Source organism: Lagopus leucura, unplaced genomic scaffold (assembly GCF_019238085.1).
Source record: "Lagopus leucura isolate 7727_CA_CO unplaced genomic scaffold, USGS_WTPT01 Super-Scaffold_100012, whole genome shotgun sequence".
In the NCBI taxonomy this organism is placed as follows: Eukaryota; Metazoa; Chordata; class Aves; order Galliformes; family Phasianidae; genus Lagopus; species Lagopus leucura.
In genome coordinates, this window is record NW_024962267.1 from 14,028,935 (window position 1) to 14,046,273 (window position 17,339).

The following is a 17,339-nucleotide window of genomic DNA, read 5'->3' on the forward strand; positions in this document are numbered from 1 at the left end:
CATGTGGTTTATGGCAATCCTCATTAACAGACTGCACAGGCACCAAACAGCTTTCTGTCCTCAGTGCTTTAGATCAAACTTCCAAACAGGACCCAAAGATAGGGCAAGGTAGGACTTCTATGCTCAGTCTTTAGGCAAACATCTCCCTTCTCTTTTCCTTCTTGAGCTAAAGTAGAATCATTCCATATCCCCCATTTTTAGTGTAGGTATTAGGAATGCAGTGCTAACCCTAAAATTCAGGTCCGTCACACAAGCCACGGACTGGATGAACTCCTACATCCCAGAAGAGGCAGCCACAGCAGGACTTGTAGGGAGCTGGATGGAAGAGCAGCAAAGAGGAATCCAACTGCTACCTGCCTGCACTGGCACCTAAGGCTTAGCAAAGGGAGCAGGAAGTGTCTTCAGGGAAGAGAGAAATTTTTGGAAATGTAACTCTCAAGTCACCAGGGAGAATTCTTCAGCCATTTTGGAAGAAATCTCTCTTTTTGTAAATGCAGATAAGCTTTGGGTTCTTCTTTAACAAGGTTTTCATGGCTCCTGAGAATCCTCATCTTATTTTCATTTTCTAGTTTAAAATGCCAGCACAAGCACAAAAAGTAAGAAGATGGAGGTGAAACAAAAGCAGATAGATGCAACTGTAATTTGCTAGCCTAGTGCTTCTGTAGAGAGAACAGGCGTGGTTGAGTAGGAAAGTTATGTTGGAATAAAGATGCAGAAAAGAATGAGGTACAAAGACAGACGTACAAAAGCATAGACTATAATAAAATAAAACCAAAAAGGAATAGAGGAAGCAAACATAAAAACAATACAGATCCTCCCATGCTGGAGAATGGAACGAAAAAGCATAATGAAACCATGAAAATCTAAAAGCTTAGCAAGGGGGAAAAATATAGTCACACTGAAAATTAAAGTGGGGGTATAATTAAATACAGAGCACATCTATTAGACTGTAATAAGCTGCAGACAATTGCTTGCAGCTCATAGCTCCATTTTGGCTTAAACTCTTTTTTTCAGCTTCACTCTTGAAAGACTTATCTTTTACCAGAGGTCTTGCAAAGTCTCTATAGATCATTAAGTTCCTACAGCCTTTGCAACACTAGGCACATTTTAACAAAAATGGAACAAAGAGATGAAGCAGGAAATGAAAGGCTTAATTGGAATCACAATTTGCTCCTTCATTCCCAGCCTGTGCTTCAGCTGTCAGTTCACAAACTCTCCTACTGATCAGCATTCAGATATTAATATACCCAAAGATTTTGATGATTACTTCCATGTATACCCAAGCTTAAAATCAAGCCATTGTAAGGTATACAACTTTTTTTTCCAGCAAACAGGCACCACTGAGAGCAGCCCTAGCACACTAAAGACGCACACTGTTTGTACATCAACCTGCTCTAGAAGTACCTTACCTGCTGCTTATTTGCAACTTCATCCTCCTTTGACAAAAACAATATCAAAATCAATGTTACCAACAGTTCCAGAACAGTTTCTTATGAAAACTGAAGACGTTGCACAAGAGGGAAAAACAAAAAGGAAAATCACCAGGTGGAAAAATTCAAATGCAGGTAGTCCACTATAGGAAGGTCTACAGCTCCCAGAAGAGTTCTGAGACAAATTTAGTTTTTTCTTTTTGTTGTTGTTTCATTTTATTAAAGAAAGGTAAAACTGTCCCTAATGCAACAGCCTATGTACAGGTATTCAGTCAATCCATATCCTTGTAAATACACATACATTTCAAGAATGACAACACAGGTCCCCAGAGGATGCTATTTGTTGCCATATACTCACATATACTTCACTGTGATCAAAGCGCTTTTTCAGATTATTGATGAATGAATCTTCATTAAGCGGCTCTAGAAGAACCATATCTCCCACCCCTATCATGTCATCTAGAAGTGACGTCTTGACCTCCATTTTGGCCATTTCCTCCTGCAAAGAAAGGAAGAAAAGAAGAGCAAAGTTAGCTCAAATTATCCTAATTTTTCAAGGTGTTAACCATCAACGCTAAGGCTTACAAACAAAAACCCCATCAAAAGACACTTCTTTAATTTTTTTCCCTACACTGCCTCAAATTAAAGCTCAGATAGGTTCATATCCTGATCTGAATTTCCTTCTCACCTTACCTGCATTTCTCCAAACCAAACGTCTTTTAAGCAGAAACCAAGCAGTTGAATTTGCTCCCCTGTTGCTCCCCCTGTTTTATCTGAAATGAATAACGTACTCTAGAGTGCATATAATTCATTACAGTGCTGGTCTTGTTTACCCGAGGCTATCAAATTATTTCATTTTCTAACCAGACTTGATGAAGTTACATATTTGTTATTTTATTGCTTAAGATGTAACAAGGCACCTGATGACAAGAGGCTACACCTACGTAATTGCAGGGGTAAAAGGCAGAAGTGGGGATAAAACAGGGAGCCAAGATCAATGTAACCAGTGCTGATAAAGTAATTCAGTTGAAGAAGTCAAGGTGAGGCCAGAAGTCAACACCTGTTTGATCCTTCCACGTGCTTATCCATCCCATCCAACTGCTAGAGAAGATTCACTGAGCCTTCTTGAGAGCTCCAAGCACCCAGTCACTAATTTCAGGCATCATGATGGTGTGCTTGGGAATGAACACCGCAGCAGGAACAACTCTGCTGACAACACAAACCAGGAACCCACTGCTGCACAGCTACAGTGACACAACACAGCAACGGAACTCCTCAGCTATTGAAAACTACCAATCTGTCCTTGCTCCCCGCATCAGGGCAGCATATTTTAAGTACTTTTTTTCTCAGTTTCCAAAATGTCTTCTAGCAGTTAGTGCCTGTTAAAAGACATTTTGGAAACTAAATCTACCTAACAATCACTGTTAGCTCACCATTGGAGCTAACCCATTCGACAGCTAATCTAAAACAAGTGTAGCCTTTTAACTCTCACTCGTGTCCACAACCACTACATGCCGTTTGATTTTTGAGCAGTGAGTGACATTTGAGGGACATCAGATCAGGGCTTAAGTCACGTTTGATGTTTTTCCAAATTCAGCAAAGAGAAGCACAGCTCCCCAGGCAGCTACGGGAAGCACTACAACAAGGGCCCCAACCTGAACCAAGCCTGGGAATTGCTAGAAATTCACATGGAAAAGCAAAAACAGTGATGAACTATGGTAACCAACCAAAGCTGAGTCAACTCCGCTAAACAAACAAAAAAGCATTCGGTTTAAACATAAGCATTGGATAAATATTTTATTTTTTTTTTAAGAGAAAAAGGCTTTTGTTCTTAAAAGTTCACCTCTCTGAAGCCCCCAAAATATCTTAAACATTCACAAAATCTTTCCAGAGGTATCACTTCAATTTCTGCATCCCATTAAGACAAATTCTTTACACTACCAGCCTTGTTTCTGTGATCCCATAACTATCGATAGAGCAACAACTAAAGTTCAAATAATTTTTGAAGGCTGAAAAAAAAGTCCTTGAGTATGGAACTTATTAAATAATGGGTCTGTAGCCAAAAAAAAAAAAAAAAGTCCTAATATGGGCAATCACAACCTAAAATTAAACTTCTGAATAGCATACCTCATCTACCATTGTGAAATGACGTACCGCCTACCACACTCTATACATCACTGCTTGGGAATTTCAAGACCAGAGCAGCCAAACCCATCAGGAACGCTTGTGTATTCCCGACCTCAGATGCACAAAGACACTCTATCTACTTCTAAAAGCTGGATCAGAAATTTGTATACAAATCTGAACTTACCTACACATTGAAGAATTTCAATTTTGCAGTCAAAGGCTTATTTTCATCTTCCTGGGTATTTTTTTTTCTCCCAATAATTTAATATCATGCTACAGTAAAACTATTTCACTGACTGCCAGAAAACATTATAAGCATAGGTGATCAAGAACAGACAATATACCTACAGATATCCCATTAAACAATGAAGCCTAAAAAACATTTGAATTGCATAGTGGCTCAAGTTCCGCATAATATCCCTAAAATCAGCCATCAGTGTTTCAGGACTGTCAAGGAAAGCCAACAGTAGCATCTGAATTTACATGAAACATATTAAGATTGAATGTGATAAATAATTTAACTCACTAGAAGCAGTTAATCAATTAGAGAAAATCTATGTATATAACACCCTCAAAACACAAAATGCTAATTTTAAAAGTAGCTCTAAGAAAACTCAAAAAGTTGACATGCTACACAAACTTCAAAAAGCATAATTATAACTACACATAAAAAACCTTGCTGAAATTGCAAGATGAAACTTCCATCAAGACTTTTTAGCTGTATGTCACCAAGCTCAGAAACTCAATCCAAATCCACACCCAAGTACTTACAGAAATCTTTCCTCATCAGTCCCGCTGAGCTCGTTCACCACAGTTTGTACAACTGTACACCAAAGCAACCTGCTTCTTCTTCCATACACATTCTGGCATCCTTTCAGAGTTTCTCAAGAATGATGTTCATAGAACCAGGACGATGAAAGGGCTGGGACCAAAATGAGCTCTCAGCGGCTCAGAGACCAGAAACAATTACAACCACAGCTGTGCTGGTTGGGGAGCACCAGCAGACAGGAAATTAGGTTAGAGGAAAGAGTCAGAATGGGTTACATCCTTTAAAACAAAGACACCCCACCTGAACAGGCTCTACAGGAAAGCTGGGGAGAGGCTTTTTATGTATAAGGGCATGATGCAAAAGGACAAGGGGAAATGGTTTTAAACTGGAAGAGGAAAGGTTTGGAGTAGATATTAGGAAGACATTCTTTACTGTGAGGGTAGTGAGACACTGAAACACGTTGCCCAGAGAGGCTGTGGATGCCCACTCCCTGGAAGCATTCAAGGCCAGGCTGGATGGGGCTGTGAGCAACCTGGTCCAGAGGGAGGTGCCCTTGCCTGTAGGAGGGGAGTTGGAACCAGATGATCTTTAAGGTCATTTCCAACATGAACCATTATATGTTCAGTTATTTTCCTAGGAAGGCTTTCGAAAGGGAGATTTTTTGTGGGGTGGCAGTGAGGCTCTATGCGAACTGGTCCAGAATTTCAAACTGGAAATTATCCATTGATTTAAATAATGCACTCCTTTTGTGACCACAACATGTCATTTTGTAGACATCAAGAAAAACAACAACATTGTACAAAAGATTACAGCTGCCAGTCACTGAATTTTTAATACGGCAACCAATTAGCTCAGCATAAAAGCAAAACCCGTCTAACACAGTCTTGAACTTAGATTCTTCTTCAAACGTTTCCAGAGCCCTACCACACCCACTTAAAATCTTCCAAATTTACCTTCCTTATCCCCACAGCACACATTGGCAGCGTTTCAGAACATCTCTCTTTTCTCCATCCGTTTGCCAAATCTCTTCCTCCTCGCTCTGGTTTTGCGTCTAGGCCTTAACTCAATGAAGTGAGAACAGTTTCAACACTTTTCCATTCTCAGGGAATATAAAAAAACAAAACAAACAAAAAAAAAAAAAAAAAAAAAAAAGCTTGTTCAGTAATCCCTCACAGCTTGACCTATTTTATGCTGGACACAACTTGCTCTGCAGGAGAAGGGCTGGGCACGCTACACCCCTGACACGCTTTTATCCGCACACTGTTAGACATAGGCTTTTGGTATCTATTGCTTGTAGGTGCTGGGAGTTCCATCCTGCACTCACATCCAGTGAGGCCAGCTGGATCTCATCCTTCCTGTCCCTCCTGGCCTCAAAGATGGCAAATTGAAAAACTCCCGAGCCACAACAGTCTTATCATCAGCCCATCTGAAATGAGAACTAATGACAGCTATAAATAGGAGATGATACAGAGAACAGGCAAACCCCCAAAGCCTTATACAACTACATTCACATTCCTCTTAGGGGAAATGAAGTAATGCCACATTATTGGCATAGAGCATGCTATGGAATTGTCCAGGTTTTTCCACACCGTCCTCATAAAGAGGAACAAGAACAACTGCAGCCAGGCAGTCCTCACTCAGCACAAGTTTGCATTTGCTGCACTGGGATTACCACTGGCAGCAGAAGGGCTTGCAAGGTTCCCGTGGCATTGCAACAGGGCACAATTTTCCTCCCACCAAAACTGTCACAGCAGAGGTACTGTGAAATCTTACATTTTTAATAATAAGAGAAAAAAAATAAAGCCACGTTTCTTGACAGCAACACATCGGAAGATCTTGATTGTACCCAAAGAAAATACTTCCTTTGCCTCCAGACTCCATAGTGTTTTAGTCTCTGGACACAGCAGGACACAACCAGCAGCTCATATCTGCTACCCAGCAGCTGTGTATCAGAAGAACCTGCAGCCCTAGCTCCTGGATGGTCCCCATCACCATCAGAATGCCAAAAACAAGAGTGTGCAGGGCACAGCATGATGCTCATGGTAGCTTTACAATTAGATAAAGTTCACACTAGCTTACTACCAAGCAAGATATGTTATCTGAAAGCCTTGTGCAACTTCTTTTTCTGTAGGCACCGACCATCAGCCATGCATACAGATTTCTTCAGTAGTTAACAGCAAATAGCTCCAGTAAATTGCACCAGTCAAATGTAGCACTGGGGCATATTTGTGTTTAGATTGCAGGAATGTTTGCATCAGGCATCAGCCCAATGGGAATGGCTCTTTAGCAACATCAGATTACTGCAGAGTTGTGCTCCAGTGACTGCAATTTAGATGACAAAAGATTTGCCCAGAAGAATTCAATAGCAGAAATGAGCACTCCGTGGGCTGGTGCTGTGGAACGCCAGGATTTAGCTACAGATTGTGCAATTCTCAGGAACCAAACAGGCCACTTCAGTACCGCTGAACAACGGCAGTCACGCGAAGCAACACCATCCTGTAGGAGCTTAATGATAAAAGCTCAACTGCAGCTTAGAGAAGTGCTATAATTAGACTCTATTTGGGAGTTTGAAGGATGTTTACTGGGACGTTTTCTCCACAGGCAGCAGCTTAAGCTCTCTCCTCATTAACAGCACCAAACTCACAGAACCATACAATCCTACAATGGCTTGGGTTGGAAGGGACTTCAAAAATCATATAGTTCCAACCCCCTACTGTGAGCAGGCTTGCCAACCACTAGATCAGACTGCCCAGGAGCCCATCAAGCCTAGCCTTCAGTGCCTCCAGGGATGGAAGGCACAGCAGAGGGAGACGATCACCTCCATTTCCCCGCTGGACACCCTTCTGTAGGTGCAGCCTAGGATACCATTGGCCGTCCATGCTGCAAGAGCACAAGTCCTTTCTCAATGCTAAGGAAAGAAGTTTGGTTGCCATTGCCAGATTGTTCTGGGGTTGGTTTTGGCTTTATGTGACCCCTGCCATGTAAAAGGTGCACTGGACCTCAAAACAAAAAGAAATTTACTGGAGTCACGTGTGCAGCATGTATCTTACCCTCCTCCTCCCTTACAACATGTGACACCTGGGGATGGTAAGGTGCTGAGTTTATGTTTCTCTAAGTATGTTTTCTATTCCTTTTCCCTACCAGTGAGCAAAACACCGGCTTGGACATTGCCTACTACAGTAAAAGCCTGCAGGGTGCATCTATTCTGCTTCTACTTTATACTCCCAGCAGTACCAGCTTTCAAATTACTTGCAATGACTGGTAACCGTGGCACAATAACCACCACCTGTAAGCACACATCAGGCTGACCTGTTTCCAAAGGCAGCTTGCTTTGAAGCTGAGCTGCCTGGGTCATGCAGTCACACAGGCTTTGGGGATGTAGCTGTAAAGCAGCTATCAAGCTATCCAGAGCCTGAAAACTGAAAACTGTGGGGTTTGTGCTTGTTTTTTTTTTTTTTTTTAATTACTTATGTTTTATAGAAAGGACACTTTGGGCAATTTCAATGCATCTGGAAATAAGGTCTTCACTAACAAAGCTGTTTTGATGCCCAAAATTTGATCAACTTCTGCTGATTTCAGCAGAAACAGGATCCACGGCTGCTGCTTACATTTAGGCTTTTTTAGTCATTGTCTAACCACCAAGTTCTGTAGTCATTCCAGGTCCACATCTTCAGAAAGGGATAAAATACTCAGGAGGAAAGGGAAATCTCTCTTTTGTACATACCTCGCTACTATCCTCTTGAATCCTCCTCGAAACAGGGAGTCAAACGGGACTGTGAAACCAAAAATTGCCCCGTGTTCTGCCTTCTTCCCCTAAAGACTACATTTCAAATGGACAGTGTTCTTCAGACCACAATTCTGTGATTTTAAAGGTTGTCAGCACAGAACACCAACACAGAAAGAAAACAGCCTCTTTTTTTTTTTTTTTTGTTTTAACAAAAACCAGCTCTTGCTACTGGATAGTCAGGGGGTGTCCTTTTAGACCCACTATCTTCATCTTTCAAGCTGCCGCCTGAAACTTCCTGCCAATTTTTTGGGATCCCACCCAGTCCAAAGGTTAGGTTTGCACAGTTGTTGCAGAAGCAGGACAAGGAAACCAAGGTGGCCCTTATTTATTTTGGGAGATCCTCTTTGTTTGCTGCATGTGACACAGCACCAGCTTGCTGCCACATCACAGCTTGTCTTCAAAAGATGTGCCTGTAGCAGATCCTCACAAAATACTATTGGAAAACAACCCGTCTCACAAAGTCAGAGCATTTCTTTCAGGAAGGGTTTCACTCCCCTGGGAGCAATCCAGCAATCAGCAGTCATCTATACTGATTCCACTCCTTCTACAGTTATGCCATTTCTTTCCTTCCGACACAAGCACGCAGGCACAGAGCAAGCTGCTGTACCCTCCGGGCAGCACAGGAATCACGCACTCCCAGTACTGCCAAAAGAAACCTGCTTGTGCTGTGCCAGTAAGGATGTATCAAGAGATACCTTAATACCAAAGGGTTAATACACCTAATACATGCTAATCTTCTCAAATGTTCAGGTTCTTTCCCCATTCAACATGGTGATAAGCCTCAAAGATATGCAAAATATAAAATAACATAATAAGTAAAGCCACAGCTTCATACAGCTCCAACCACTGAAGGGAAGGAAGCCACAGAAAGTCCTCCCAGCCATCCTTGAACTTGACTTAAGACAGAATATGGTCAAGCACAGCGCCACTGAGATCCAGATCCCAGAAGAACTGGTGGTGTCCCAGTGTCCCCAGTCACCCGTCACCAAGCCCCCATGATAACTGAGCATAGCTGTGACTGGGAAACACTATCACATGCCCAGAGTCCAGTCCAAGGGCCGGTCTACAAAGCAAAGTCCAAGTGCCCATGCACTTGTATTCTCCTCCAGGACTAAAGTCTGGGTAAAACTGCAATATACGTGGCTGAGAGTACTGTGTATTTTCGTAATGTTTGCTTTCCTGTTGTTTAAAACAGGATGAAAAGAAGTCCAGAACACTACCCAATACATTTATCTATGCCCACCGAACCCTCCCTCTCCTGAGAACTTCACCCAGCAGGCTCAGCCAGCATCCACAGCTGCCTTGAGATGGACATGGCAAGCCATGAAGACAAACCACATTCTACCTCTTGGATTTTTTCAAGAAAAGGGTAGATAGGGCACTTAGGGACATGCACTGGTGGGTCAGTCATGAACCAGGTAATCTCAGTGGTCTTTTCCAAAACCTTAATGATTCTATGATTCAAGGACAGAAGAAGCTTGGATAACAGCTGCTTTTAGACAAGTACGTCCCAAGCACTGAACAACATCCGCAGTTTGGTCATTTTCATTCTCAGCAGTCACTTTCAGTAGTACATCTGACACCACAGTATAAAAGCCATCCGTTTTTAAATCAAGGTATCTCCAGCTGCTCCTCTATATCTCCATCCTTATCAATAGGCATCCGGGAATACGCGGACAGTTCAAAAGGCTGCATTTCGACACATGCTAATCCCTCCGCTCCAAAAGTCCAGGATGGCAGATGCCAGCACACATTCTAAAACCTATCAAGATAAACTAAGTCATTCCCAAACAAAATGCAACACCGCACCTCCCCAAAATAGCTCTAAAGAAAGGAGGAAGGGAAACAACCAGTCTTAGGGCAGACAAACTCAACATGCACTCACAGGTACAGAGCTTTCCCTCGCTTTGTCTCAGCACGTGTTCCCATCTGGCAGTTTTGTGAAGCCAGTAGACTCGTTCACAACTTCCCCGTGTCAGAAGTGTGCTGCAAGGTACGAGGAGCTGGGCTGCAGCCTTGCTTGCCAGAGGATTTATAGGGGTTTCTCCTGGAGCAAGCTTCATTTCAGCACAGCCTCAGGCTCTTTGATCACTCAAGGTAATCTCCAGAGGCCTTTTAACCGCCGCAGCCTGACAGCTGGGTAACTGAGCAATGACGGCAGTAGCTATGTCTATTCTGTGTGTTTGAGACTGGTGCCAAAACCACTGTATCATACAATCGTGACTACTATATGCTACAGCTTCTCCAGAGAGCAGTTTGTCAGCCTTCTCACGTTTCATGAGAAATTGCTCCAGCAGCATGTCTAATTCCTAGCCTAAGCACATTCATGGTCAGCTAATAGTTACTTCTTTCTTGCGCTAATGTTATTGGTGCTTCGTTTTGAAATGTAAATGTTTCTTCTCCCTGTCTGGTGCTTCCCTTCCTACACCACAGTAAAAATGCTTGGAGAGGACCTTCTCAGGTCCAGCCATACCCAGGTCTTCCTGTGTTCTCCACGGCTTCCCCATGCCCCATACTCCTACAGGAGCCCTTCTCTGTTCACACTCCTCCCTGAGCCCAGCATGGCTGAGCAGGGTTAGCAAGGGCTGCACAGAAGATTCCTAGAATCCTCACAACCACAACCAGGAATATTCTCTCCAAGAAACAGGGATCCCCCCTATTCTTTTTCCTTCTCCAGAGCAGCCCTCTTCACTCACCCTCTGCTACAAAACCCAACCGCTCCTACAGGCACAATCCTACTGGCAGACATTGAGGCTGGGAAGCCTCTTCAGACTCTCAGAACCCAGACGTTCAGCTCATATAAGTTTCACTGCTCCCAGAAATAACCTCTGTCCATCAACCATCATCTTCCTTCTTTCTCCAAGCCTCTGCTGATGAAAAGGGAGGATAGCTGGTATTCTGGCCACAAAACAGACTTCTCCTATGATGTCTAGTAAACACGAACCCTGCCACTCAGGCAAAGGGCTCCAGCAAAGCTGCTTGGTCAACAGCTCACCAGTCCCTGGTGAAAAAAGGGGGACTTTTGCCTCACTCGGCCAGCATCACCATTAAACTGCTCGTTTGCTTCCTGGGAAGAACATTGGCAAGCAATAGTAACACCTTCACTCCCCCTCATCAGCTTTCCCAAAAGTAGAACTTCTACTAACACCACTCTTCAAAGAATCCCATGCAAGAATGTCTTTAAGGATACCTCTTTGACACCATTAACTTCTATGAATAGCTTCAACACAAAGGCACAGAGAATAAGCACAGCCTCCTTTGCTCAGGTCTTCCCAAGATAAAGAACTCAACACCCTATCTCTCAGCAGATTCCCACTTTGATTTCTGAGTGCAGGTTTCCAAAGGTTAGCATAAAATACAGCACTGGAACTTTACATGTGCTCCACTGTGCGGAAAAACCAATAACCCCAATGTTCCCACTGCAATAAGTCCTCCAGTTTAATCGTTCTTACTCTTAATTCTAAGTACCCTCAGTAGTGCTTTAAAATATGCCAACCATGAGAATCGTGGAAAGCCACAGAAAAAGGAGCGGGGAAAGAAAAACAAGAGACCTTGCACACAGAGCATACTTGTGGGCCCAGGAAACTCGTACCCATGCTCACCAGGCTGTGGTCACTAACTGTTCTTTAAACAGTTTTCTGCTGACAGTAGGAAAAAACACAGCACAAATCTCTCTGCACTGACTGTATTTGGAAACTGAGGAAACCTACAGTGAGTAATTGTCACAGTGCAGCACCACCAACCCTTCTACTCAGCACAGATATCTCACAGCTATTCCCTCTTTCTCCTTCCTATGCACTTCTTTCTTCCTGGTATCTTTGTTATTCTGGGTCTTGCAGCTGAGAAGGGGACAGGATAAATCATCTCCATCTGCAAAAGCATCTTTTGAGACTCCGTTCTCTCCCACAAAATGCTTCTAGCACCACAGTGACTTTACCAGTAGAACTGAAATATAGCTAGAAATTGAGAGACGTATGCTTGCAACTAGAAATGGAAAATTTCCCAGTAACAAGGAGCTAGGAAAGAAAAACATTAACACTGCCCATGTGGTTATGCCCTTAGCTCTTTGCCTGTAAAAAGAATTCGGATCATTCTAGCCCTGCATTTGGATGACACATTGGTCAAAAGTCTCAGGTCTGCAGGCAATCCTTAAAGACTCCAAGGTTACTTAAAGTAGAGATAAGCAAAAAGTGAGATAAACTGCTTGTTTTTACAACAGGGTTCTTCAAGCCCAGAGCAAAGCATCAAAAATGGCAGGAATCAAAAGCATCAAAAATGGAAGAAAATGGCCACGCATACCATAAAAGTACATTCCAACCCTGCTCAAAGAACCCAGCCCATGCTGGGCAGGTCCCTGAGGAGCACACTGCACAGTACACAGCCACCAGCATGGGACTACAGGAATGTGATGTGCTGGAGGCCTGGGGAGGACAAGGTGAGGTACCAGAGGCAAGTGAATGAGCAGGAGCCACCTGGATACAGATAAAACAGCTCAGCAGGAGACCTAAGTCAAAAGTGATTAGAAAGCATGGAGAAGAGTTCCTGCTCCCACTGAAGGATGGAATGTGGGAAGACCAGAGACGGTCACACAAAATCCCTCACTCACGTAGCAAGCAGAAATGCTTCTCCTGTGCAAAGAGGAAAGCCTCTACTCTACCTCTTCTATGTAGTTACATATATATGAAGGCACAGAGAAAGGTTTGGAGAATCTCACCTTCCTCTTTCCTCAGCACTGTCCACCAAGACAGGGACCATCCATAAGTGAGAAGAGGAGATCCTGCCCTCCACGCTCTGCTTAGACACTGAAGTCTGGAGTTCTACACAGCAAAAGAGCAAGACTTTCACAGTCTACAAGCAAAGTGGGACACAACTGCAGTGAGTGAATGTTTTGAGACTGCAGCACAGATCAAGACTGATGCTGAGACCCACTAGCAAACACTGCCAAACCTGTGCAGTTCTGGTTTTCTCTGCAGCAGGTAGGACAAAGAGCTGCAGCCCTTCCCAATGCCCCATCAGGGAAAAGAAAAAGCTTCACTTTTCTTTTTTTTCCACTCTAGGTACAGCAAAACAAAAGCAAATCAGTGCTATTCTTTACTACTTCTTTATGACAAAGCACTCCTTGGTGCTAGTTTATACATCAGAAATCAGGCTCTGCTTTCCTTCTTTCTGGAGGACGTGAATGGCAAGGTTACGTAAGGGTGTAATCAGAGCTGTTACTTCCTTTCCCAGCTGAAGAGAAAAAGCTGTGGATCGGGTTACAGACTCAAGGGCCGGACATCACTACTGCAGCCTTCCCAAATTTTGCCCATAATCCCCAACAGACAAGAGAAGCTGCATAGATATTTTTTACTGCAGCGTTCTGAGAATGTAAAAGATGATGTATGTGGTTATTAGGGAAAGAAAGAATAAAAGAAAAAGAAGTCCATATTTTTGGTCTTTCATCAAACTCAGGAAATTCCCCAAGCTTGAAGCATACAATCGCTCAAGTCACCATTTTCCATTTCAGCTTGTTCTTCATAAGCCCAATAAAAAGGATGAATGAAACATAATGGAGGTGTTAAAGGAACGTGTAGATGTGGTACTGAGAGACATGGTTTAGTGGGAAACATTGGTGGGAGGTGGACGGCTGGAATGGATGATCTTGGAGGTCTTTTCCAACTTTGGTGAACCTATGACTCCATAAGGGAAAATGTATAGGACAGCCTGGCATGCAAGCAAACTAAATATACAGTAGTGCACTACACACCAGTAGTGTTTAACATAGGCTGATGTGTTCAGGTTTGCCCCAGCCATGGCCGCACCAAGCATGTGGGAGGAGGCAAGGTGGTGCCCAGAGGGCCCACAGCAGCACCAAGCAGTAATCCAACTCATTCCACTGGTGCCTTCCTCACCTTCCTCCCCGATTCCCAAGCTGCTGCTGAAGGAAGATGAGATCAGAATCCTGCAGGAGGAATTTCTGTTCCCACAGAGCTCAGAGGAACCGGATGATCTCAGAGGATCATGTGAAGAAAGTCCATGACACTTCCATGAGGCAGAATATCACCAGAGCACTGCCAGCAGTTTCTTAAGAGCGCACAGTGGGAAAAATTAATGGCTTTGCTTATGTTTCCAATTTCTCTCCCACTTCCTCCTCCCATTTGCCAGACTCTGTCTTCCCTTCCTCCAGCAGCACACATCTGCCCTTCTGAAGAGAAGCGCAGAGAGCCCTCAGCACAGCAGCTGAAGAGCTAACATGCATCGTCCAACTCAGCTCTGTGCCCCAGTGTTCTTCTCCTGCACAGCTCCACCCCTACAGACAGGACTTAAGCTCCCACAAAAATAAATATATATATATATATATATAAACAGATAAAAAGGCGAGTTTCTGTCAGCTAAGATGCTGTGAGGAGTTCTTTCACCTCTGCCTCGCGGAGCACTCACTCTCCTCTGCTAGCTGCCCTCACACCACCCACCCAGCGCAGCACCCCACACCACGCAGGTGTTCTCGCAGACATCCATCCCTAAAGACGGGAGGGAGCGGACGATTCCCCACAGCATCATTTGCAAGCGGTGACCGCTGCACGCCTCTTCTGGAACAATGGGCACAGCCCAGAGTCACTGCTCGGAGCGCCGCGTTAAAGCTATTTACAACCAGGCTGGGACAGCTCGAAACAAAAGCACGTGCGACAACATCGATAACACGAATGCATTAAGAAGCAGCCGAGCTCCGGGCTACAACAGACGAAACCAGCTCCTCCTGCCCTCACACCACACGCTTTGGGGGAAAGCCATGTTTTCGGCACAAGGCTTCACAAAGTGATAATTCATCCGGGGAAACACGGGCAGCTTGCTGCCAGCCTTCATTCACAATTAACAATGGGACGGCGGGACACGGGAACCTCATGATTCAACACAAAAACTGCACCGTCAGCCATTTTACCTTGACCTTTACGTTCCTCAGCGGTAATTTCTAACCGGGCTGCATTTTGGACAACCAGTTCCACTAACGCACGTCGGAAGAGCGGCAAGCTTTTATACCTTTTCAGTCACCTCCACCCTTCGGAGCGCTCCCGGTAGACACGCCGACCCGCACGGCTCGCATCGCAGAGGGGCGAGCCGCCCCAGAGCCGCGGGCAGCGCGCACTGCCGCCCCGAGCGCAGCTGCCACGCTCCTCCCGCCCGGGGATGCGCTCGACGAGGCTGCAGCGAGCCCGGAGCTCCGCTTTCCGCTCCCCTCCCCGCATCCCCGCCGCTCGTTTGAATGAAGCGAAGCCACGCTCCCGCGGCACTGCCTCCAGGCGGGAAGAAGCAAATGCCGCGGTCCGCCTTGAAGCGGCGAGCCCCAGCACATCTCCTCCCGCGGCCCCCCGCGCCCCGTACCTCGGCAGCCAGCCGCAGCCCCAGCGCCTCCCGCCCCGACGCCGCCCGGCAGCAGCCGCGGGGACCGGGAGCGGCCCCGCCCCACCCCGCCCCGCCCGGCCCCGGCCCGCGAGGGGCGGAGGCGGCGGCCCCGGGCTGGGAGCGGGCGGGGCGGGCTCGCAGCGCCGCCCGGTGGGCACGGCGACTGCCCCGAGGCAGCAGGCGGCGCTGGGCAGCTAGCGCTGTGTCTTACACTTTGGTCTGGCCTGACTTTGTAAGAAACACTGATTCTGAGACCAACTTTCTTCTTTCCCTAAAACAAATCAGTGCAGTGTGAAAGCTATATCACAACTCCGGCTTAGACTTCTTAGTCCTTTTCACTCCATTTGCTGGACTATCCGAATTACCTATGCCTAGTCATGTCCCTCCAGGTGAGCAACCCTGCCACTCTCCTTGAACAGAACTGATACTTCAACGGGGCGGTTACAGCTGGAGTAAAAGCACGGTCTCCCTGATCTTCCTTTCAGATACTTAGGATATGTACTGATTGACATGAGGAGGAAGCTGAGTCAGCAGGAGTAACTGCTGGTGAGTGGGCACAAGGGTGATGGGTTGGTGCTTGGACTAGTTGGCCTTGGGCTTCCCAACCTTAAAGATTCCCTGAACTCACTCCCTCTCTCCAAAAAAAAAACAGAGCAAACCCTCCACAGAACAGCAACATAAATTGGACGTCCATGTTTCTAATCACACTCTTAGCCATAAACCAAGCTTAGTCCTTGTTCCTGTACTCAGTGAGAAAATTCTGCATGCTCATGGAATGTCCCAGCTATACCTCTGCTCTCAAGCAGTAGGACTGAGCGCACTTTGGAAGCCTGCAACACTTTCCAGTTCAAGCATAAAACAGCATTCATAAGACCAGAAACTTTGCTCTAAGACTGAGCATAGTGATTTAGCAATAACAACCTCTAGCTTTTTCATTACAGAGAATGGCCACAGGTTTGAGCTCTGTCTGAAGAGCAGACATTAAACAGGCAATCTGAACAACTCCAGTGCTGGGACCAGCGAATAGGAAAGCAAGGACTCACACGAACGCAGCTTATCCTTCACTCACCTGAAGCAAAACAAACTGCATTCAAGTTGGAATGAGCAAGCAGCAATTCTGTAGCAGCTACATCTCCTCTGTGCTTTAGAAAGCATCAGTTAATTCAGTGCGGAGATAGACCATCTGCTTTCTTTCACTGTGAATCTTACATAGGATTGGATTCCCATCCATCAAAACACCACCAACTTTCTATTTTGCCGTTATGTCTATGTTTTCTGCCAAATAGGAACTTTCCTTTTTTGCTAAGCAATAGCAGTACAACTTCAGTTAGCATGTTGTTTTTCTCCTTGGCAGCTAAGACCCACTTAGGGCAGCCCAAAGCTCTATACCTGTATGTCGGGACAAAAGATCAACCCGACTTGGATGTTTCATGCTAAAGGTCCTGTGACAGAAAAGGACCTCCCTGTACACATAACACGTTTGGGACTCTCACAAAGGACTCCTGGAAGGGTGCCCTGTGCCACCACTAGCACTACTGAGATCTTTGTCTTAGCACACACAGGTTACACTAGTGACATATTAGAAGTTTCATTTCTACAGTTGTTTCCTTTGAAAACACATTCCTCAGTGTCTAACTACTCCAATGTCTCTGCTTTTCAGTTCAAGTCTAAGTTACATCCATTAAAATAAAGAAAAACATGGAAATGAGAAAGCCAACAACACAAAAGAGCTAAAGAAACCTTCTGCTACCCCATTAATTCTGCAAACTTGGAACATATTTCAGGAGCTTAAGGATGAGTTTGACCAGAAGCAATGCATGCAGTTTCAGACTTCCTAAATACTCCT

The 17,339-nt window shown here is 44.9% G+C and overlaps 1 protein-coding gene across 6 annotated transcripts in view; it reads right to left on the minus strand.

The window, feature by feature from the left end:
- Window positions 1–15,519, minus strand: part of MYO1B (myosin IB) — a 94,106-nt gene extending 78,587 nt beyond the window's left edge. For 5 of the 6 annotated variants that reach the window (XM_042874306.1, XM_042874304.1, XM_042874301.1 and 2 more), the window contains exon 1: window positions 1,789–1,929. In XM_042874306.1, coding sequence (XP_042730240.1) covers window positions 1,789–1,923 — 135 coding nt within the window. In that variant the 5' untranslated portion in view covers window positions 1,924–1,929. Of the gene's footprint in view, window positions 1–1,788; window positions 1,930–15,472 lie in introns of those variants that run through there. The other variant, XM_042874302.1, reaches the window with a different exon arrangement.
- Between the last annotated feature and the right edge of the window lie 1,820 nt (window positions 15,520–17,339).